General features: G+C 36.6%; 1 protein-coding gene across 1 annotated transcript in view; it reads left to right on the top strand.

The window, feature by feature from the left end:
- chn1 (chimerin 1) overlaps positions 1 to 25,966 on the top strand; it is a 56,395-nt gene that overhangs the window by 5,423 nt on the left and 25,006 nt on the right. Inside the window, exons 4-6 of the mRNA XM_055215397.2 lie at positions 6,895 to 6,926; positions 7,326 to 7,439; positions 8,201 to 8,489. Of these exons, the coding sequence (XP_055071372.2) occupies positions 6,895 to 6,926; positions 7,326 to 7,439; positions 8,201 to 8,489 (435 nt within the window). The remainder of the gene's footprint in view (positions 1 to 6,894; positions 6,927 to 7,325; positions 7,440 to 8,200; positions 8,490 to 25,966) is intronic.

The following is a 25,966-nucleotide window of genomic DNA, read 5'->3' as shown; positions in this document are numbered from 1 at the left end:
GTTTTATTCCCCATTGGTTCTAACGTCTTAGCAACTCAGAAGTTTATTAAAACGGTTTCCCAGCATCAAAATGTCTGGTTGTTGCGTTTGGTTGGACTAATATAATATACTAATATATGAATATATGTATCTGGCCACTTTATATTTGGGCATCTGTTAACGTCTTCTATCCACTCCAGTATAGTACACGAATCTGGTAGCTGTGTTGAAAAAGTTGATGAAGTCAACTTTTTTAAAATAACTTTCTCTGTCTGTGTTGCTTCACTGCTGATTCTTGCCATACTTCCGTTGCCTAAATGCGTGCACATACGCTCCCACGTCATCATTGTGTACTAACAGTAAAAGGGTCTTTTTTAAAGATTGTCAAATGTGAAGCACACCTTTATATCTAATAGGTTTTCTGTGTTTAAGATTTTTGAGAAGTCTGATTCATCAGAGGGTGGCATTGAACTTTAGCTCTTCAACAAATATTAAACCTATTATATTATCATACGTAATAAACATTGTCTTGAGATATTCCAGTTCAGTCATTCATTTTGTTGACACATTTATGTGCTATGGTAGTCATTCAGTTATAGCTCCTGTAGTTTGTTGATATTGTTGATACAGTAAATGTGTTAAGATGAACCATATCATTATTTAGGTCAATAATCTTCACTGAATAACAAATGCATGTTTAATTGCAGTATGGTCTAGACTGACAGTAGTCTTCAGAGTCTCAATAGGGAATCTACACACTGCTCGATTAACCGGAGAGATAGCGGCTGTAATTAAGGAGTGAGATACTGTTTTGAATTATTCATCAGTCTCATGATAGTCGTATTTTTGTGGAGGAGGAAAATGCCTCTGGTCCAGCTCTGCTTTTAGGCATGGGGGCAAAATGACCCCCTCTGGGACGAAACATTTAAACTGGTTGCCCTGTCTGCCATTTTCTGAAAGGTAGCTTAACTGATGAATAGTCTAATGATCACTGTACACTGTGTATCCATATTAATATGGTATATTAATATATTTTATTTTTATACCAAACACTAAGCTTTTTTTAAGGATAGTTAAGATTTGATTCTAATAATAATAATAAAGATTTTATTTCTAATATATATGTTTGTTGTTGTGGGATTGTTTGCAAAACAATATTTATTATTTAGTCATCGTATGGATTATAAGCCATAACATAAATAGCATATAATAACATAATAGCATGTTAGCTATCAATGTCTACAACAATGTCAATGTTTATCAATGCGCCCCATTATAATAGCACACAGTCTTTGTGTAACAGTAACACATTGTTCTCTATGAATAATAAGGAATAAACCGTATGTCTGTTATTAACACACGTGCTCCAGTAACGATGAAGATGCAGACGCTCGTGTCTGTGAAGGGAATTGTAATAAGAAGGATCTGCTGACTTTGGGTTATGTCTCCTGCTGTTCAGTAGGTGTTTCTTCCTTAGATGCGTCCCCCCCGTCCCCCTCCTTATCTGACTTGACCCTCTTCTTAATTAATGATGGATTAACATTAAACAGATGCACGTTGCTCTTTATGTTTATCTCCAGGGCTTCTTAAGGATTCGTTCTGGGCTGTTTTCATGCTCTGGGCTGTTGGCCACTTATCTGCTCCTGTAAAGCCCATCACCCTTGTGTTCAATAGAGAGGTTTAACCCTTTATAATCCCCTTTAAACAGCCCCCATATTTTTCATCTTATTCAGAACATGCAGATCACCCAAACCCCTCAATACCATGCTGTCTTCAGACCTGAACAATACATCATATTCACACACACAAATTTCGTAAGGAAATTTCAGTTTAATCGTAAATCCATGTCAACACAGAAGAGAGATTAAGAGCCTTTAATCTACGAATAGATTTATAGTTAATAATTAACTTATCAGTAATCAATCAATCGTTTTTAAAGGATTCAAGTGTTACTGATAAAGTTAAACATAATAGGATTAATAATTTTCACCTAGCACACAGTGTTTTGATTGGAACACACTGAAATGACTTGCGGTGTAAAATTTCATAGACGCAATGCATTTTATACTGTACAAATTGTATATTTTATTTCTCTAACCTACCTCAGTCCCAAACATCACAAAAACCTGTTGGTAGTCTTTAATCTATAAAAAGCTACCATTTAGTATATTTATTAAGCCACTTCCTGTGTCCCTGTAAAACAAGTTTATACTTTATAGCACAATAAACATGTCATTATACACTATTCATGTCCCCGTAAACCACATATACCAACCACTGATCTATATAAATGACTGAATTGCGCATGAAGTCACAATTATGAAGCCACTGCAGCGCCGTATGCCAAAACATTCTATTCTGTTATCAGATTTGAATGATAAAACACTACTTTACCAATCTCCGCTTTTATATCCAAAGTCTCCCTGTGCGTTATTACAATACAAACGTCTTAAGCATGTACATAGTTATTTACTGAAAGTTATACATTTTACTTTTAAACAGTAATTATACATTCATCTTCACTACAGTATCAGATCAGCAGACAGACCGCAGCATATTTATTATTAAAGCAACACTATGTAGTTTCCATGTAAAAATGACTTACAGCTCCCCCGTGTGGTTGAAAAGCACAACAGTGCCTGGTATCAGACACTCTTCTGCAGGCGGGGGGGGGGGGGGGCTGTGTGCTCTACCCTCCACCGCCACTTTCAGAGTGTGCATGTAGCAGCTAGGAGGCTGCTCAGGTTGCAGCAACAGTACAAATTGTCTAGTTAAAAGTTGTTCTATCACTGAAATAATTTTAGAGACATTATTTAAAGGTAATAAAACGACATAGTGTTGCTTTAATGACAAACGTGCTCATTCTGAAATCTAAATAAATAATCATGCTTTGAACCGTATGTGCATGCAATAATTTGCTGGGTTTGTAATTATGTTATATTGCATTGTTATTGTTTGTATGGTAAAATGCGTTTTGAAACATGTTTAAACTTACATTTGATTTGGAAATATAACAACAACACCCAATTTCGATGCCGCTGTGCTTATAAAAAGCAATAGAATATAATTTTTCTTTACTTTACAAGTTACTTAAACTTATTTAGAGAAATAACACTGACCGTGTAGCTTAATGTCAAAAAACTTTATTTACACCTGTCATTAACAGAATGCAGCCAAGCGTGCCGCACAAGCCCTGAAAAGTGAAGCCAAAACATCTCAATTGCACCCCAATGACTGGTCCCAGTATAGAGACAGAGCGCAGCGTGTCATAACCTGGGGGCCACGCCCACCGGGGGGGGGGCGGTCCAGCTGTCTCCATTGAGTTTGTGTTGCGAGGGGCCGCCTCCTTGTCGTTTCTGGCTTATAACAAAAAACTGAATAATGCCTAAAAGCTGCTGTGTGACAATATGTACAGCTAACAAGCAAAAGAACCCAGACAGACGTTTTTATAAGCTGTCGAGCTCAAAAAACGAGCGTTTACAGACAGAAAAGTGGAAACAGGCAACTTTTCATAGTACTCATATTAGTAGAACTGCGTCCACTAGTGGGAAACGTAGTCGGCGATCCACTTTTTTCTCCTCAAAGGCTGGGTTTTACGGCTCGACAGTTTATAAAAATGTATTTCTGGGCTCTCTGGCTTGCTAGCTGCACACATCGCCACACAGCAGCTTCTAGGCATTATTCAGTTCCCTGCCACAAGCCAGAAATGACAAGGAGGCGGCCTCTCGCAATACAAAGTCAATGGAGACGGCTGGACTGAACTCCCCCCCGGTGGGCGTGTTTTTCAAATTTGCATAACTGCGCTCTGTCTCTATAGGTCATAAACCCCGCCTCCCCCATGTTATTCAACGGGACTCAAGACCAACTTAACTATTTAATTACACTTCAATAATCTTTTTTCTGAAGCTGGTTTCTGTCATTTACTGTAGTTTTTATTATGCTGATGTAAATTCAAGTGTTTGTTTTTAAAATAAGTTTGTTTTAGTTAGTTATTTAATGATATATAAATGGTAGTGTCACATCATGATTGACAGCTGTGAAATGCGCATTCTGCGAGGGCAGGGCCTTGATTTTGCGGCTTTACTTCCTGCTCACTACTGCGCAGGACTGGTCCCGAAATCGCTACTGCGCAGACCCAAGATGTCAGCGCCGTAACGGGACACTGACGGCTTGACTTTTCACCAATGGAAGAGAGCGAACGGGCGTCGGCCATCTTTTTTACAGTCTATGAATGCAGCAGACACACTCACCTTAACGTTTTCTATAAATCACTTATCCTGCCCGATTAAAACATAAACATTGCAAATAACATCAGAAATTTACTTACACATGTAAAATGTAATCTTGTGTGACTGATATGCTGTAAAGCGGGCAAATTTACATCATGATTTTGAATTTTTGAACTCAATGACGCCCTCTGCCGATTTGGCATACCAATGACCGCACAAACTCTGCTATGGCTTCACCTCACGCTGATACGTTAAGCATTCTCTGCACAATCCAGTCATTTATATAGATCAGTGATATCAACCCACACACACACACACATACACACTCTCAGCACACACAAACAAACACACACACACACACACACACAGCACACTTTTGTTCTCATCAGGAAGCTGTTTGTTATTTCATCCTATTTACCCAGAAGCACTCTGTCACTTACCGACTGACACTTCTTATTGTCTGGATTGTGCCTTTCATTATGTTGGAAACCTCATTGTTTTATTTTCCTGGATTTATTTACAGGGGTTATACAGTAGTTGTTATACAGTAGTTGTTATTGGTTATTTCTGATAATCTGAATTCTCTATTGTGCAAGACCTTTTGTTTGTCCCTGTTGAAAATGCATAAGGAGAAAGAGAGAGAGAGAGAGAGAGAGAGAGAGAGAGAGAGAGAGAGAGAGAGAGAGAGAGTTTTGTGAATGCAAAGCTGCTAGATGCTTTATAATTGAATGCCTTTTTAATCTACATCAGTTTGCCGTTTCTCTCTCTCTCTCTCTCTCTCTCTCTCTCTCTCTCTCTCTCTCTCTCTCTCTCTCTCTCTCTCTCGCTCAAGGTTAATCAGTATGGGAGGGTATTGTAGTGTTTGTTATGTTAATGCCTCAGTGAATTTGCTCTGCTGCTGTTGTTGAAACGTCGGTTAAATGTCACCAACGGACTTTTAGAAAAAAGATGTTGATGTTTTTTTTCTTCAATTGTTTAGTTTAAACATGCGTGTTCCTGTAGCTCAGTTTGTGGAGCATTGTGTTCGCAGCACAAAGGTTAAGGGTTTGATTCCCGAGTGCTGATAAAATATAAAGCTAATATCCACTGTAAGTCATTTTGAATAAAAGCAACCGCCAGATGCATAAATAAAGTCCTTTTAGTAATCTATTAATAATCTCAATACTGTTAAATGCTTCATTCTCATTGGTTGAGAAACTTTATACGGGGGTGCATTATTTTTCAGTCAACACACATCTATGAAGTAGTTCCAGGTCAATCTGATGACAATTCCACCAAAACACCACTATCACTACATATTAACTAACGGTTAACCGTGATAGAAATGTCCCAACGGTTAGTATTACAGCATATATTTTTTTTAATTAACATTTACATGTAAAATTAAATGTAAATTTGGTTTGCATCAGTACTTTTTTACATTTCTAGAAATTGTTCACAAAACATAATAATAATATTGATAGTCATGGTGATTTTGGTCAATTTAAAGGAATAGTCCATTTTCTTAAAAGAAAAATCCAGATAATTTACTCACCACCATGTCATCCAAAATGTTAATGTCTTTCTTTGTTCAGTCGAGAAGAAATTATGTTTTTTGAGGAAAACATTGCAGGATTTTTCTCATTTTAATGGACTTTAATAGAGCCCAACATTTAATACTTAACTCAACACTTAACAGTTTTTTTCAACGGAGTTTCAAAGGACTATAAACGATCCCAAACGAGGCATAAGGGTCTTATCTAGTGAAACGATTGTCATTTTTGACAATAAAAATTACAAATATACACTTTTAAACCACAACTTCTCGTCTAGATCCGGTCCAGCGTGACCTCATGTAATTGCGTAGTGACGTAGGGAGGTCACGTGTTACATATATAAAACGCACATTTGCGGACCATTGTAAACAATAAACTGACACAAAGACATTAATTAGTATCAGTTGACATACAACAACGTCGGAACGGTCCTCTTTCAACACATTTGTAAACACTGTTGCGGAGTTTCGCATTCGTCCTCTGTGACCTCTTGACGTCATGACGTATTGCGTGGGGTCACGCTGGCGCATCACGACTGGATCTAAACGAGAAGTTGTGCTTTAAAAGTGTATATTTGTTATTTTTCTTGTCAAAAATGACAATCGTTTCGCTAGATAAGACCCTTATGCCTCGTTTGGGAGTGATCGTTTATAGTAAAGTGTTGAGTTAAGTATTAAATGTTGGGCTCTATTAAAGTCCATTATAATGAGAAAAATCCTGCAATGTTTTCCTCAAAAAACATAATTTCTTCTCGACTGAACAAAGAAAGACATCAACATTTTGGATGACATGGTGCTGAGTAAATTATCTGGATTTTTCTTTTAAGAAAATGGAATATTCCTTTAACTGTAATGTAAAATGTTCATACTGTTTCATCTCTAGTTTGTGAGTGGATCTTAACATATTTCACAGTATTAAACATGATACATACAGTCCTGATCTTGTGAGAAAAGGGTGCGTTAGCACTGTAGTAGGCTTTATAAAAACTGTGAGCTGTTGAAAACGTGTGGTAGCAGTCTTGTATAACAGTACCCACATACACAAACATCACATTCAACTCTTTGCTAATGTAAACATGTTTCCTTAGATAAGTGTTTGTATTTTATGGCAGTTTATTTCTTTAACATGACATTTTTCTTTTTTCTGCTCAGGTGGAAAATCGGCCCAAATACTATGGACGAGAGTAAGTCCAAACATAAGCTAAATCCCAATTTGTGTGTATTGAATACTAGTAATACACTGTACCAAATCATCAAATATATGTTTATAAACTGGAATTTTTCTGGTAAAGAATACATGTGTGCTTTTTAGCCTCCCCAGTAAGCAAGTTCACAAATGGATTAGCTTAGTTATCATGACATTGCATACATAAAAGTACGCCAGATCAGAGCCATAGCCTGATGATCATCCCTCAGACGTATGGCACTGTAGTGCTTCGGCCGACCCGAGGTCAAGATTTAGAGCGGTCTCATTTTTTCTATTTCTCATTTTTCAAAAAAACTTCAATTATGCCAGCTCAAAGCGTGCAAACTGGTATGAATCCTGTTTGAAATGCTCTGTCTCTGATTGGTTCCCTGTGAAGGTATCACGGCATGATCTCCAGAGAGGATGCAGACCAGCTGCTCAGCGTGGCCGAGGGAAGTTATCTGATCCGGGAGAGTCAGAGACAGGCGGGCACGTACACCTTAGCTCTACGGTACATAACTGTATATTTTATACGTGTTTCTGGCAGTGTTTTGTCTGAGAGGAGTGGTCAGGTGACTGCTGATAATCCTGTGTTGTGCACCTGTAAGACAATGTGTGTCATCTGATATAAACTCTTTTGTGCATATCTGTGTGTGTGTGTAAGCATTTTCAGATTTGTCAGTGTTTAAAGCATCTGATTTTGGGTGTGTATGTGCGTCCATCTGGTCTCGTGTGTGTGTCTCTCTGGGATCGTAAATGAAACTCAAACAGGATGCAGCAGCATTATAAAATATCATCTCTGCTCAGTTGACATGTAGTTTACTCACAACATTACCACGTCTGCTCAAGTTATAACACATACAGTTTGATGCAAATATTGAATTGTTTCATAATCAAAAAAATCATGATATTAATTTACATTCAGGGAGAGTCATAAGGGATATCAAGATAATATATACACTAACACAAAGATGCTTTGTAACCTGAACCCATAAAGAGAGCATCCATATTGATCAGGAGTGCAGAATAAAGTCTCTCTCTGTGTGTGTGCGTATTAGAGGAAGTGTATCCGGTCATTGTATTGATCAGGATTTGAGCTCTTCATCTTTTACTCTCTCTTTCTCTAGTACTAAAAGCTCAAGCACATTAAAGTGACACATCTCAAGATGTTGTGTGTATGTGTGTGTTCTTCTTTTCTCCCTGGATCTTCTTACAGCTGTCTGTTATTGAGCTTGCGTCTGAAGCAGTTTTGCTTCTTTTTCTGTCTCTCAGCTTTGGGAATCAGACCCGAAACTTTCGTCTCTTTTACGATGGGAAGCATTTCGTCGGGGAGAAACGTTTCGAGTCCATCCACGACCTGGTTACAGACGGTCTGATCACGCTGTACATCGAGACCAAAGCGGCCGAATACATATCGAAGATGACCATCAACCCCATCTACGAGCACGTGGGCTACACGACCCTGAACCGTGAGCCAGCACTAAAGAAAGCTCCGCCCGTCAGCATAGATACGCCCGATGGCAAAGACGTACCCGGTGAAGAGACGGACCTGGAGGAGAGGGTGAGTGTGTGTGTGTGTGTGTATGTCTGCTTTTCCTCAGACTACAGTATGTAATAAACCAATGAGATTAACTTTAGCTCATGAATGTGATTTCTAGTCTGAAATATGAATTCTCATTCCCATCATGGTCTTGTGCACCACACTTCCTCCGAATTTAATCTGAATTTGTCATTTAGCTTGTCGTTTATAGTGCGTAGCAGGATACAATCTTCAATATAAACGCGTGTCGCTTTGTTGCGTTGTTGAAACATTTTGATAATTGTCATGTCATTTTTAGGCAAACTAAAGTTACAGATGTGGCCTTTAAAAACGCGCGTTTTCTCCCGCGGCATTCGCCAATTCGTCTCGCAGAGTCCCGCAGCATTCTGCAAGTGCTTTCGGGGGGGGGCTGCTTTTCCCTTTCCCTTAATGTGTTTCGCTTCAAAGAATATCCACCAGGTGGCGCATAAAAACATTGTCATTGCCGTTGTTTCCAGAAGTTAATAAGGGCATTGCTGAATATTTTACATTGAAAACAGCAAAGTGATATGTCAACGCCTTCTTGCCAGCATAACAGCGCATACAAATATTAAGATGACTGTACGTGCAATGCGCATTTATAGTAAGTGCAACAGATAATTTAGTGTGAGCCTAATAAACGCGACTCTATTTACAATGAATATCTTAATTATTTGTGTTGTCGAATTTTGACACCGTTTCATTGTTTGTTCATAATATTTATAATTGTCAGTTTTTCAAAAAGTATCAATATTTTTAAGAGATTAATGTGGTATAAAAAAGACATGTTTTAAAGTTTAAAACGTTGTAAAAAATATAGTAGTATTCTTATATTTTAAGAATAACAATATGATACATTTATACTCCGCTAAAATGCTTTACATATGGAAAGAGGAATTCTTCTCAGAACAGATATTTTTATGTTATTATTAAGACGTAGGCTACATCTAATAAAATATCGACAGAGAAACTGTGCCTTTTGGGGACGAAAAACACCTCCGAAATATTGAGTTTATTAATATTTACACTTACAATATGTACTTTGTGAAATGTGTGTGTAAAATGATCAATTTTATAACATGTGGCTGTAGAGACAAACACGCTGCGTCGCCTTTCAGATATCTTACACGTTCGCATTCAACACTTTTCAAAACGTATTTATATTAAATCTAATGAATAATTATAAATTGTGACATGAGAAAATTAGAAGTGTGCAAAAGAGCACAGTTCAGATATTGTTAATTAAAGCGGTTTTATACACCTTTCTGCCTTGTTTAAATTAACAAGCATTTTATTTGCCACTGTCAACACGTTTTGTGATTGATTTAATGATTTATTACAGCAACTTCTATGAAGCAAAGCTATTGTACTAAGCATCTCTATATATATATGTTATAAATGTTGTAAAAAATATATTAGTATTCTTATATATTAAGAATAAAAACATGATACATTTATATTGCGCTAAAATGCGTTACATATGGAAAGAGAAATTATTCTCAACCACCACCAATAAAGTTTAAACATTATTTTTTAGAAAAACGCCTCGGAAGTGTTGAGTTTATGAATATTTACACTTACAATATATACTTTGTGTAATGTGTGTTTAAAATAATAAATTTCATAACATGTGTATAAAGACAAACACGCCGCGTTGCATGATTTTATAAATACCGAGGTCCATATAAGTATTTTCTAGGGCATGCACCCCAGGAAAAAAACTTCTTATTTCCCTGCTCTACATATATGAATTTTAATAAATCAGAAAACCAAAGAATCAAATACCTATAGATTTCAAACCATATTAGTATGCAGAAAACTTTTGTTGGTCATTAGGAATACATTATTTTACCATCCTGGGCACACTGCTGCACACTTTCTCTTCTTTTGTTATTTAATTAACTTTAATGACTTTAACAGGTAGGCCTTAGGACTAAATGCAATAAAATGTTCAAGCCAAAATATGAACATTTAAACTCTGTGCACGCGCACTACGGGTGGATGAAGCGTTGTACCGCGCACGTGATGCATCGTTTTCAAGTTCAAGCTTAGCAGCAGTCCAGTACAACACAGTGAATCTAATCATTATACAGTAAAAAAACATATCTTCAAGAATTAAAGGGTGGCGTTGAATTTTGTTAATAAACACGCTGAATAACGGAAAGTGAATTACTGGAGGGAGTGAAAGCAGCGCATTAAATCTGGACACCCATATGTGCTCAGCTGCAGTAATGTTTCTTGTCCTGTCACCTTGACAGTCACTGCGGTTTCACATTTCTCGTCATTAAACTGCTGTATATAATAGTCAGCGTTTGATTACTTAGGCTACATCTTTCTTGCACTACCACTAACTGCGCATCTGACCTCTGTGTTGCACCTCTGTCTGACTGGTTTGATTTTATTGGTCATCTCGGTTTCATTTTGACTTTATCTTAAAACTTAATAGACCCTTGAACTGTTTGTACACAATGATGACATGGCACCGTATGCGTGCGCATTTGGGCAACGGAGCTATGGCAAGAATCAGCAGCAACTGACCCATTTCACAAAAAATTCACACGGCCGCGCCGCTCCATTAGCATGCTACACTTGCTACTTTAGCGGGTTGAAATGCATATACATATTAGGCTATATTTGGTGTGTCTGACTTTCTGCCGAACTGCGCGATCTGATCGGCATATGAAATTACTATAGCGGTGGAAAGTGACTGGGGAGCAGACTGGTGTGGCGCTACAAAAACCCACAGGCGAGTGACAGCAAAGTACCGCGAGAGCGATTCCAGTTATCACGTGGAGAAATCCGCTTTGAATCGCTCTCGCGGTACTTTGACATCACCAAGAGGTCTCTGCTTAGAGCAAACTTGTGACTTGCATAACAATGACTTTGTCCCACCTCTGCTAAGACGTCACATGCCGATCGGTCCGCGCGGCGCAGGAAGAAGCCACACGAGCGCTGAGCGTTGAGCCAAATTATAAGACGAGCGCAAGAAAATGACCGAGGTCCGGTCAGGGAATTAACCCAACACAAAAGTGAAAATGATAGCAATGACTCTAAGATCTATAGACATGCACATCAGTGTTTTATTTGTGTGGATAAAAGGACAATTTGTAATAGTGTCCAACACAATACTCTACCATTATACTCAAATAAGTAGGGCCTACATGCACTGCTCCCAAACGTGATGTGTTTTGGTGTTTGTTGTAATCTGGAACTTGGTGTATTTCAAATGTGTTTGTTAAGTGTCTCCACATGAAAACGGAATGCCCTCCCCCCGCACAGTCCTGCAATGAGAACCAGAAAAACCGGTTTCTAACCATTTTATTTACATGTGAATAGTGAGAGCAACCCCTCAGGAGCTGTAGGAGGGTTTTTTATAAGCGTAAGCCAGGACTAAGCCTTAGTTTAAATAGAATATAAAATTAGTTTTAACAAACATGCCTCACTAAAAACATTATTTGTCTGCATTTTGAGGCAAAACAAAGGGCATGGCCGTCCGGACCTCGGTAATTTTCTGAAGCTTGTCTTATTTGACTCAATGCTCAGCGCTCGTTTGACGATCTTGCGGCGCCGCGCGGACCGATCGGACGGCATGTGGCGTCTTGGCACCGCGAGACAGTAGGCCTACAGTGTGCTTTTGGATAGATCTCGCGGTGGTGTGATGTCGCGGGCCAACGGGTTTGCGCTGCGCCCCATTAGGTAAAATAAGGTGAAGGTTATTCCTAGATGACCAATAAAATCATACCAGGCAGACAGCAAAGGAGTACGGATACCTCAGTTAGTGGAAGTACCAGAAAGATAGGTTAAATTGGGCCGGAGCACAGCTCCGCCTCCTCGGGTCCACAACACACCTTGCCGGAGCTACGGTCCGTCTCCTTCAGCAACAGGGTTTGGTAAAATATAAAGTGTATAAAGTGTGCAGTATACAAAAAAATGCAAACAAATTATTTCTAAAAGTAGCAATATTTTAAAGAGATAAATGTGGTATAACGAAAGACATGAGAAAAGTAGAGGTATGCAAAAGAGCACAGTTCAGATATAGTTAATTCAAGCGGTTTTATACACCTTTCAGCTTTGTTTGAATTGACAAGAATTTTATTCGGCACTGTCAAAACATTTTATGATTGATTTACTGATTTATTACAGAAACTTGTTGTCAGAAGCAAAGCTATTGTACTAAGCATCTTTATATGTATGTTTTAAAGTTAAAAGTGTTGTAAAAATATATGAGTATTCTCTTATATTAAGAATAACAATATAATACATTTATATTGCGCTAAAATTATTTTGCCATATAAATTATTCTCAACCACCACCAATAAAGTTTTAACATTATTCTTTAGGAAAAAAACGGCGTTTAAACCCGTGGAGCGAACAAGAAAACATATGTTTATATGCTCATTCGGCATATCATATGATATTTTTTATTTAGTTTTACAGTTTTAAAAGTGGCAAAAAAAGTTCTTAAAATCTAATGAATACTGGTCTCTGTAAATATAACTGCAGATGACAGCAGATTAGATTCAGTTCACCTACTAAGAAATAGGAGAAGCGATGATTTGTGATTGATTGGGGCTAATAGAATGACTGCCACACTCAAAATACACCAAACCAAATGAGCACTTTATATTACACTAAAGCAACACACAATGTGCAAGTCATGACCATGGCCGGGTTTCCCAAAAGCATCGTAAGGCTAAGTAGATCGTAAAATCGATCGTACGAATCATCTTAGAATTACGGGCTGTTTCTCAAAAGCTTCGTAACTTAAGTTGCACTTGAAAATCATCGTAGATCTACGAGTGCTCTGGAGTAATCGTTCATTCATAAGTGCTTTTGGGAAACCGGGCCCAGACCTTGACGCTTTGTGTGTTCGACTTTAAATGGTGGGGCGCTGACTGGTCGGCGTTTTACATCGGAGTACCGCGAGAGCAAAGGTAAAGTCGGACCATTTTGTAACATTTCGAGTTGCTCTCGCGGTACTTTGATGTCTTCGGTGCCGCCCTGTCTGCGCAGCGCTACAAAGAAACGCCCTTTGACTCTTTACAGCAGAGTACCAGCAACATGAGAAGTGGTGGGACGCAAAAGGAAGTGAAGGTACGCAGTACGCTAAAATATAAAGTGTCTGTACTGCGAGCACTGGTTTAGTTATTTACATCGTGTGTTGCTCTTTCACCATTGTGCACCCGCGCACTCGCTCTGTAGTTTGTAGCTCGCGCTCCGGCTTCTGTAAACAATAGCCGTTTCTTAATACAAAGTACAGGAGAGTGGAGCAAAATAAGCCTTAGGCAACCATACAGATTTGTAGCCGTGTGACCACAAATACAGGTAGCAACCATAATTTCTATTTGGCTATGTTAAGGGGAAGGACAAATTAAAGAGTTATGATTTATGAGTTATGAAAATATATCTGTGTAGTTTCGCACAACTGATTTGTTCATTTTTAAACATTTTAGAAAACATATCATGCCAAGACATTACAATATTACTACATTTTTATTTTATGCATTTGGCGTTTTGGTCCATACTGAAAAACAAGCTTACACTGTAAAAAATAAATTGTTGGCTCAATGAATTATTTTTTAGTAACTAGTTCCACAGAAATTTTACGTTCACTCAATTTCTGACTCCAAAGTGTTTCCTGGATTGATGTTTTTTAGTTGGCCCAATTTTGACTCAAATATAAAAAAGTATGTTGGCTCAATTAGCTTTACAGTTCATTCAACTAAAATGTTTTAATCAGTTGAATCTTTAAAAACTTACAGCAAAGACTCTGTCAATTAAAATTTAAGTATTTACTCAATGTTTTATGTGTTACTTCAATTAGTATTTATTATTTGGGATTTTTTAATAACATTTTTAAAATTATTTATCAAATAATTTATGCTGGTGTTGTTAACAAAATAATTAACTTCAGTCACATAAAAACAAAAGCTTTTTATTCACTTATTCACTTATCATACAGACTGAACATACAGTCTTCTTTAAATAGAGGGCATAAAACAGTCCAAAAAGCCTCCAAAGTCAGTCAGAACATCTCCAGGGCCATTTAGGAGACTTTCTTCAGCCAGTCCAAGCGGAGACTGTCTCGCTATTTATTCCTCTGGTCTGCCCCTCACATCATCTCCGCTCTGGTTTGATAAACAGAGGAATATAAACACAAACACATACATAAATAACATGTTTAATATAATAAAGCTTGACGGTGAAAGACTTTATTCTCTAAATAACGTTAACGTTAGGCCAAATTTCCCTCAGACATCACACATAATTAAACACTATTGGGCGGTTTTCTCGGACAGGGCTTTCACTGACTAAAATAACTTACTGACATCTCTTAACATATGAGTGCTATTGTTTTGTCTCAAAATGCACGCCAGTATTGTATTTTATAAGGTTTGTTTGTAAAAATGTCCCAATTATAATAAAGACCGAGTTGTTAACTCTGTCCGGTAAACCAACCCTATATATATCCAGGCTTTTTATCTTAACTAAAATAGCTCCACTTTACTTCGGACACATAACATAACACACTTCTAAATATATCTTTACAAAAATATCATTACAAAAACATCGAGTATTTGCGTCTTTGCCAATTAATATATTCTAAAATGAAGATTTAATTACAAACACTTACCTGACGTGAACTTGAGAAAACGGCTGATTGTGTCCTTCCTTGTGTGAAAATGTAAGTGATTCCGGCTGTTATATGTTCAGATTGGTCTGAGATGAAATGACCTGTGATCCAGATCCTTCCGAGTTAAAACATTTTAAATTCAAAATACACAGACGCACGCACATACATACATACATGCACTCACGCGAGCGCGCGCGCACGCACACGGGTACACACACGGGTACACACACAAGTATATTTAGAAGTTTTAAGATTGTTATGATATTGGGACTATTTCTCCACTCGCACCTTCAGCTCTGAAGTTCAAATTCGCAGGCAGCACGCAGCCCAGTTATAACAAATGTGAAAGATATGAAATATCATTCAACAGCGATATCATTTAAGTGCAATCCTAAAATATGATTTAAAACATACCGGTAAACCTTTTATTATTAAGTATAAGAAATTAAAGTGAATTACATCGCATGTTTAAACGCCACAGAGATATCAGAGCCAGCAGTCAATTTCTGATGGGCTTGCCAAGGCGAGGCTGCGCTGGGCGGCATATGAGAGCTTAAGCGCCAGTGATTCTCTGGAGCTCATCTGGAGCTCTTCTCCGTCCGAAAGTGTCCGAGCACATTTTTAAATAGACTGTAGACACATTTTTATTTATACACTGTAAAAATATTTTCTGAATTTGTAAGTAAAGTTAGCATTAAATATGTTTTACAATTTTAAATGAATTTTTGCTTTTATTATAATTATAACTTAAATAACTGTAAATATTTATTAAAAATAAAAAAGACAAATAACTTGATTCTCATTAATAATAAGAGAGATAAAGTTCGGGACTGATTTATGTTAAAAAGTTATTAAGATCAACAAGACTCGGGCTGACTGACAGATCCGAAACGCAACGCACAGACACGCAAGTACCTGCACTGACAGAATAGTAAAAAAATCTGTTTTGGCAAGAATTTACGAAAGCATATTAAGCATTACAAAAAACTTGTTAAGCTCATTATTAAATATGTCCATAGCCTACAGCGTTTGCGCGAACAGAACGAATTGTTTAAAAAAACTTTCTCATTAATCTTCATCTAAATTAATAAATAAACAGATATTCGTTTATAATTTCAAATAATATGCTCTATTATTTAAAAGTCAGTTTTGACTTAGTTCAAAACAAGCAAAATTATTTTAAACAAGGTAATTAGAAAGATGTAATTCAAATGTTTCAGCTGTTATTTACTAACTTTTTTTATGTTAATTGCAATTCATGTCATAATAATCTTCAGTATACATTTTGCTTTTAAAATGTTACATTTTCATATTTTTATCTATTTACTTGTTTATTTTATATTCACCTAGATTGACAATGAAGCTGGCTTTAACTTGAAGTAATTAAAAGATCATCTGTTACCGAAGTCACGGAGACACGGAGTTATTAACGAATATTTTATTATCAGAGTGCAGCATTTTATCAAGGTTTTCTGGTCTTGTGTAATTAAGTAAAACAAAAAAACTAAAATGGTAATTTTTTACAGTTGGATTAAAAGAAGCTTGATATTAGGAGCGTTTTAAAACTAATTCCAAAACATCTCGAGTTTCTAAATAAGGGACGCGCAGAAAATGTAATTCATTCATGTAATTTTATAGATTACACTCATTCACTTAACACACATATTATGCGTGCTTTAAGGGCTTTATAATTTAGCTGTAAACACTTGATTATGTCTGGCCGAATATTTTTTCTGCTATTCGGATAATTCGTTATTCGTTTTAAAGCCATTATCCGTGCCCTTCCGAATAACGCATTCGGCTTCGGGCACATCCCTAATATATATATATATATATATATATATATATATATATATATATATATATATATATATATATATATATATATATATATATGACGAATGCTTATCAGTACATTACTTTTTTGTTTCTTCAACTTTAAAGATGAATATTCTCATTAGAGATGGGCAATTTTTTGCAATAGCACATTATATTCAAAATTTTGAGCTCATAAAAAAAGATTTTTCGCTTATTTAAATGACTTGTTTATGTTTTTATGCACGTTTAGTTTTGGTGCAATTTCCCAAAAGCTTATAATTAGGAAATACACACAACACGTTTTCCTTATATTTTCTTATATTTCTACTTATATTCCTACTGTTCGGTAATGCAGAAAAGCGCAACACAACCATGTTAAGCTAGTAAAACGTTCAGATGCAAAAATGAACTAAATGTAAAATTAGATAAACTAGTTAATGATATTGCGTAAATGCGCTCGGTCTCTTCAAAGGTCTTCGCGAGTTATTTTGTTATAAGACTCAGTTATCATACATCACGTCTCTTGTACTGTAAGTACACGGAAAAAAATAATACAAATGATGCGCGTTTGGGTCGGATTTTTATGAAGCATATGTGACTGTTTATGTAACAGGCAAAGACAACTTCGCCAACGAAATGTTTGCCAAAAAAGCGTGCATTTGTATGACATCAAAGTCTATCGCCTAAACACAGAAATTCCGTGTCATGTTACTTCAATATCATACAGTATACACTCAGCATGAAGTCAAGCACACAAATTGTCGTCAGTATGGCCTACATGAAACACGACTGCCATCTACAGGTTTTTGTATTTCCTGCGTCCCCCACCGAACCCCCCTTCTGCGGGATCTCGCAGAATTTCGGAAGTGCTCGCGGCATTCTGGTCTCAGAGACGCGCATTTTTAAAGGCCACATCTGTAGTTGCTAATGTCCACTCTTTGAGGTTGTGTTTTTGGTTTAGCTGTGACCTTGGATGTTAGTGCTATTAAACATTGAGCAGCAATTTTGAACATTATCCTGTCCTTTAATTTACAGTCATTTCTCTACCGTCCTTATGTAACATTTTATTCTTTATAAACAAAATATAAGCCATCCTTAAGCTTATTGTTTACTTGGATGTTATAATAGTCTATATTATTTTAAGTATACAGAGATGATTGCAGGAAAGCCATTTACAGATTGAGTCGTCTTGCATGTGTAAACAATATGCCGCCATTTACTTGTTTGGACAGTTTTTGTTCATATCAACTTCTATATCTGATTATCAGTCATGTGACCTTAAACGTCATTCCAGTTGCCAAAGTTCTATAAACGTAGTTTATTTATATAACAAGCAAAAAAACAACACATAGATTACTTAGGAAAACAAAACATTTGTTATTTTTGACGAGGCATTTGTTCAAGAGATCAGTTTAGCAACTAGTCAGACCATTAAAAAAATGAAACCGGGAGTAAAGTTCGGATCCAGACGTGTATCGCGTCAGCGCCAGTGCGTTCGATGAAACCGTCTATAATCAAAAACAGCTAACATAAAAATAACTTGCACCTCGATCGTGCTCCTTATCACCTTTTCCAAAACACTCTCAACACAAAAAAGTCATCTGGAGTCGACGATCCACAATGGAGATTATATCTAACCTCTTGAGAGGTTTCTCAGCGGCTCTGTGAGAGGCTAGCCGGCGCTATGCTACCAAAACAAAACATTCGGACTGTGCATGCATGTATCTGCATGTCTAAGCACAAAAGTACATTTTACTGACGTAAGTTGAATCCTTGTAATCGTTTCATGATTGGTTACTACCCCCATCAATCAAAACTTTGCTGGATAGGCAATGGCTGGCTTCATTTTGGCTTCATCCAGTCAAAAGCAAAGATGCACAAAATGACACCTCGTTTACCCAATGTGCGCATCCAGGACATTTTAAGTTCTCAAACCTTATCTGATTGGACAAAAACAGAAAAATAATGCAGAATATTTATCGGAACAGTTTAATGAAGCAGAAAGAGATGCATTTTCAATGATCATTAGGGATGTAACGATTCAACCGTGTGTCCCATTAAAAATGCCTGTCTGAAATCGATTCTGAATCGCAAGGCTGCGATTCTTTGTTTCATGCACAGCTTGTGCGTGTTCTACGGCATTTGGTCAGTAGGAAGTCCTTATCAATCTAAAATCATTATGAGTCTGAGTCGTTTATAACGTGCATTTAAAAAAGCAACACTCCTTAAACAAAATCATTTAAAATATACTTTATTATCATGAAAATACCTGAAACAATTTGAAGAACAGTGATATAAATATTCCTGTAGACATTTCCTGGAATAGCATTCGTAATGCTACTTCTTCTGTAGCACAAAGGGAGTTTCTGCACGGGAGCGCCCCCTTGGTGTTCGGATGTGCCTGGATTTCACCGTAATTCATTCAAATTCATTCATTGAGAAAACGCGCATTTGCACGGTTAATCGTTACAGCCCTAATGATCATGAAACATGATCGTAAGCGCGCATGTAAACAAAGGAGGATAAAATGTGGGATGCATTTTGAAGAGTGGACCCTTACGTTGCAATGTACGCTGAAGTTTTTTGGATATGTCAGAAATGATCAGAACCATATGGCAAGATATGCGAGTACTAACATTTATATTCTGTCTGCATTTCATTGAATCCTTTTCACTCAGCTCAGAACAGCTCAGAACATGCATCTTGAGTGTTTTAGCTTTCAAATAATGCAAAGTTTATGATTGATGATTGAATATTTGATGTAAAACAAAGTACAGAAACACATAGACTGACGTATCAATCTTGCAAATCAGGTACTCAAGATGGCGGCAGATGAGTTTGAGAAGTGAGTGACGTACGCGGTTGACGTCATCTGATATTCATGTTTTATACAGCAACATTGTTCAGTATTCTTGAAATAATCTCAACAACTGTCCCTTTAAAGTTTAAACGTCTACACAGCCAGATATAAACCGTATTTTTACACAAAAGTCTTGTGATTCATAATAACATCATCACAAGATCCAGACTTTTCCAGATCAGTTGATGTTTGTGAAAGTGGGGGTTGTGTAACATGGCCTAGTTTGTCACAGTTACCTGAGGCGGTGAAGCGAGAGACTGTGATCTTGAGTCTGTTGCTTTAGGACATTGAGAGCATGTTTCATCGGTACTCGTGTAAGATGCTCTTATTCGTGTCTGGTTGGGTTTTTTGCCGATGTGGGCTGAATTTTGAACACATTGTTCAACCATAAGTTCCATTCTAATAAATGAAATACTGGAGCAAATTCTTGCACTCATTGGTCTCAGACTTCACTGCATAGCGTAAGGAATGGGCTAAGTTGGCATTAAAACATCCAGTGCATTTGAATCCTCATTACTGTCAAACAAAAAGCTGTAAATGCATCACTATAGCATTAAACTGTCCGTTAAGTATTGTAAAATGTGCCATTTATGTGTAATTCGCACTTTTAACCGGGCAGGATTCTGATTAGTTCAGAACGCTTCAGCTTATCAATCGACTGCTATGTTTTTGTTTGGATGTGATACGCAGTGAGATGTTCTCATTCAGAGAGAGACAGACAGTTTAACAGTCAATAGAGTTCCTCTTATCAGTTAATAATCAAGCTCTTTTGATGAAGACAAAGCACCTTGCAGTCAGGAGTCATAACTGAGACCTGATTGGCTGTTGGATGATCTGATAGTTGTGTAACTTGGCAACATTCAGCAGTGATGGTTCATTTACTATCATTATGCCCGTTTAAAGATTATCACCTGCTAATAAACAGCATTCAGACACCTCAGTATCTACTAGGGATGCATATCAATTAATCGTGATTAATCTATAGCAGAATAAAAGTTTTTGTTTACATCATATATGTGTGTGAACTGTGTATAATAATTATGTATATATAAATATGCACACATGCATGTATAATTTTAAGAAAAAAATATATTTATATATTAAGTATTTATATTTATATATAATATAAATTATACATAAATATACAAATGTATATACACATGTAAACATTGCTTAAATATATACATGCATGTGTGTGCATTTAACTATACAAAGTTATTATACACAGTACACACACATATATGATGTAAACAAAAACTTTTATTCTGCTATAGATTAATCGCGATTAATTGATATGCATCCCTAGTATCTACTGCAATGGCATACTATTAAAGGAACAGTATGTAAAAAATGTATATCAATTAATCATAAAATGGCCCTGATATGTCACTAGACATTAAGAAATCATTTTCATTTCACATACTTATATCACTAACAACAGTGGTTTGGCCAGGATATTGTCATTTAAAAAGTGGAGTTGCAGCCCTCAACTGATGTTTATGTTGTCATTTTGTGTACTGGCCACCAGTTGCCTGATTGCAGTACCAGTTTTAGCCACAAGTTTTGTGATTGCAATACCAGTTTTGGCCACAATCCTACATACTGCTCCTTTAAGTGTCCAAATCATTTGTTTGAGCCACTGTAAATCAATACACTGTCTTATTAATTAGGGTTGGGTACTGTTCAGATTTTAACTGCTACCAGTACTTGTTTGTGGCAATACCCAACGTTACCTTTCTTCAGTACTTTATTGGCACTTTTCCATCAGATAATACGGCCCACGTTTTAGAGGGTTTTCCACTGTGTACAGTACCAAATTCCCAATTATTTTTGAGTATCGCCCCTGTTAAGGTTCCTTGCAAGCCGCACCGATACAAAAATGATTGGTTAGAGAGAATCATCACTACCAGTGTCATTGTTAAATGCAAGATTATCTTACCCTCGTACACCGTCAAACTAAGTGATGTCTTCATCTGTGTTTTGTTTGTGCAAGTTCCCAAACTTCCTTTCAACAGTAAAAAAAAACATCCACATGCCAAGAATAAAGAACACAATTTGATCGACATGCAAAGAGTACAAAAATAAAATATTGAGATATTTCTCTCTGAAGATAAACAGTCAATGATAAAGTAATGATAATAAATAATTACGTATGTATATATATTTTTTATTTAAGGTAAAAAAGTGATTTAGTCTAGAGCAGTGAGAGATTTTCTCTAAATAAATGTTTCATAAACATGAGTGACAGACGGGAGCAAAATTAGGTAACTTCCCCTTTAAGACTGGATCCAATATACTGTTACACATGCGTTTTCTCTCTTAGCTGTTCACTTTCTCTTAAGCCCTATATGGTCGTGTTTATGAGGATACTTGCAAAGACGCGAATTTTAACGCATATATGTATTTAAGGCCAATAAAGCGGGAAAAATGCTCACAAGCTTAATGAGCAGCGGTTGCGCGTCTTGCGCGCTCCTCACACAGAGAAAGAGCGCACGCATATAGATCTGTTGTTTGTGTTTCAATGGCTTAAAATAACTTGTTTTAAAACTGCTGTGCTTAAATACGTGTGCAAACGTTAAGTTTTCGTGACCACGCGCACAGGAGCATGACGTGGGCGCGTAACCTATTAGAGACGATAGTCCAAAATCTCTACCGGTTAATCATGTCTACCGGTTTAACGCCCACCCCTACTTAACGTAACAGCAAGAAGTAAAACCACTGCAGAGTTCGAGCGGCCATCTTGGTATTCCCAACACACCTGGTTTACAGCCTATCAGTCACACAAGATTATTATTCTTTTTGTGTATGTAAATTAATTGTTACTTCTGATTTTATTTGCAATGTTTGTTTTAATCGGCAAGGATAAGGGATTTATAAAAACGTTATATAAAAAGTTGAGTGTATCTGCTGCATTCTGTTAATGACACGGGTGTAAATTAAGTTTTATGACATTAAGAGCATACACAGTCAGTGTTATTTTTCTGAATAAGTTTAAGTTGTAAAGTAAAGATAACGTATATTCTATAGCTTCTTATAAGCATAGTGACATCGAATTGGGTGTAGTTTTTATATTGCTGAATCAGATGTTAGTTTAACCATGGTTTAAAATGTTATCTTAACTACTCTTTTCAAAATACATGCCATTAACATTGTTAATGCATTTTACTGTACGAACAAAAACAATACTGTATAACATAATATAATTACAAAACCAGCAAATTATTGCATGGACTTGCGGCACTTAAAGCATGAATATTTATTTATATTTCAGAATAGCCCCATTTGTGATTAATAATACATATGCTGCAATCTGTCCACTAATCTGATACTGTAATGAAGATGAATGTATAGTAACTCACTGTTTAAAAAGTAAAATGTGCAATGTAGAGCTGCAACTAACGACTATTTCTTCTGTCGACTAATCTAGCGATTATTTTTCCGATTAGTCGACTAATCTAACGATTATTTTTTTATTATTAATATAGTGTTCTTTTTTATTAGCTATTTAATCTGTTGGATACTCTGTTTTTCTACTCTCTGTCTAATCTGACAGTCATTGTTTATTTTATTGTTATTATTTATTGTTTGTTTATTATTTTAACACAACTGAATGCTATTTTCACATATTATCTGTTCTGTTATCAGACATAAAGGGGCGGTTCCCCAGACAGGGATTAGACTAGTCCTAGACTAAAATAAATATAAGAGCTGTCCAAACTGAAAACATCTTGCACTGACATATCTTAAAATAAATCAGTCCCTTTAGTTTGTCCTCAAAATGCACACAAGTAATGTTTTTAGTAAGGCATGTTTGTTTAAACTAATTATATTTCCTAATTAAACTAAGGTCTAGTCCTGGCTTAAGCTAATCTCTGTCCAGGAAACCACCCCAAAGACTATTAAAATAGTGACTAAACATGACCCAATAACCTTGTGTTTAATGCAACCAGCTGTTACTTTAACTACTAAGTTACTAAAATCTTGATTTATAAACACGACATCGCAGACAATTCGGCGCAAAGTAAAAAATTGCCACTACACAGAGTTACTACAGAAGGCATGCGCGGGCATAGGAGAGAGAGAGCTCGCGCACAAGCACATAGAGAACCAGTGTGTGTGGGAAAACACTGCTAACCTTTCATGATAAACTCGAATCAGTCATCTTCTCTGTCAGTAACATCTGAGGTTTACGTGAAAATGCAAGTACACAGAGGAATCCGCATGGAAAACACAGCCAACTTTTAATTCTTTCACTCAGTGTCATGTATGAGAGGCGCTGTCTAGGGGCTTCACGCAGAGAGAGAGAGAGCGCGTGCGCACAAGAAAGGCACCACCGAGTGCTCACAACAATAAATGAAGCCGTTTTAAATGAAAATAAAAATGTAAATGTTGCAGCCATTGTTGATTTTGTGGCGCACACAAACAAATCAATGTATGGAAAACACTGTTAGAACCAGAAGCCGCCATTACGCGAGATGAATGTAAACAGCATGACGCGTCGACGTATTTTACGCATGTCGACGTATTTTCGTAGTCGACGTAATTGTTGACGTCGACGCGCTGTTGCAGCACTAGTGCAATGTACATGCTTAGGATTTACGTGCTTAGGATTTACATGCTTTACATTGGCGTTGTAATAATGTACAGGGAGACTTCAAATGTAAAAACGGAGAATAGTAAAATAGTGTTTTATTATTGAAATCTGATAACGTCCTATTCATTTAATAGAATGTTTGGGTATACCAATATGGTGGCAGGGTCACTTCACAATTTTGACGTCATGCGCTATCAAGTCATTTATATAGATCAGTGCTTACGACTGGTTTTGTGGTCCGGGGTCACATATTGAAAAGTGCCATATGTGTAATAACAAAACATTCTCAATTTTAACATCATGTTATTTGTTTAGAATTTGTACACAACATAAATCCTCTCTTTACCTACCAAAGATGCACCTACAACCTCCAGGGCTTAATAGGGCCACACAGTCAATGACAGTAAAAATGCAATTTTAACTCATTCCGCGTCAGCTTTTTATAAAAAAGTTGCCAGCCAGCATTTTTTGTGATTTTCACAAAAGTTTCACAAAATGCCTTTCAGGAAATTTTTCTTCTCTAGACGGTTTCAGCAGTAACAACATAAACAAGCGGCTGTCGTGGTCTACATGTAACTTCCGGTAAACTCCGGCAAGAATAAATAACAACAAAGTACTTTAAACGTAGTTTATTTATATAACAAGCAAAATAAACAATACATAGACCTAGGTAAACCAAAACATTTGTTATTTTCGACGAGGCATTTGTTCAAAACTAGTTTCGCAAAACTAGGCAGACCATTAAAAAAATAAAAAAACGGAAGTAACGTTCGGACCAGCTGTGTAAAACGTCACCGCGCGTGCGTCCGATGAAACCGTCTATAAATAACTAAACATAGAAATATATCAAAAGAAAGAACAGACCCTCTGCTTTCAAAACAAACAAAATGCCAAAAAACATTTCATTCTATCTTTATTTGTTCTTTTTTATAACCTCTTAAATATAGGTAGGTTTCTTCAAAAATACAAAATTTGGAGCAAAAGTTGAAATAATTGCATTTTTTAAAGGAATTTTGTTCAAAACATACACAGAGTTTAAAATAGATTAAATTCGTTTTTGGCATAATTTTTTTTTTTTAATTGGGTAACATAAAGAGGATAATAGCGGACTTACAGATTTCCATATAAACTCGTCAGGAAAGTGTCATTGGCAGGGAAATGTTTATTCTTAATTGACAAGATAACTAGTCAATGGCGGGGAAAGAGTTAATATCTACCAACACAGTGAAAATTACGTTTTCTTCAACAACCAGGGCTCAACAGGATTTTGACTTTGACAAGTTTTACTTGCCCTGCCAAATTAAAATACGTCATCATCAACAACTAGTTGGTCAGTTCAGTTCTGTACACATTTGCGGAGCGTTTCTGTAAATTCTGCACTGAATGAACTCCCGTAAAATGCAGTTCGCATCACACGCGAACATTACTGAAATGTGTCTGTACAGAACAGGATTAAATGAGAAATAAACAAATTTAGCTGCAGTGTATACAAGGCAGGTTTGTGTTAGCTATTAATGAATGTTTGTGTCAAATCCGTTGAATCCTCTACACAACGTGTGTCGCACGTCATCCTA

The sequence above is a fragment of the Misgurnus anguillicaudatus genome, chromosome 17 (genome assembly GCF_027580225.2).
Source record: "Misgurnus anguillicaudatus chromosome 17, ASM2758022v2, whole genome shotgun sequence".
NCBI lineage: Eukaryota > Metazoa > Chordata > Actinopteri > Cypriniformes > Cobitidae > Misgurnus > Misgurnus anguillicaudatus.
The sequence above is the reverse complement of the archived record's forward strand: the minus strand, read 5'-3'. Positions and strand labels throughout refer to the sequence as shown.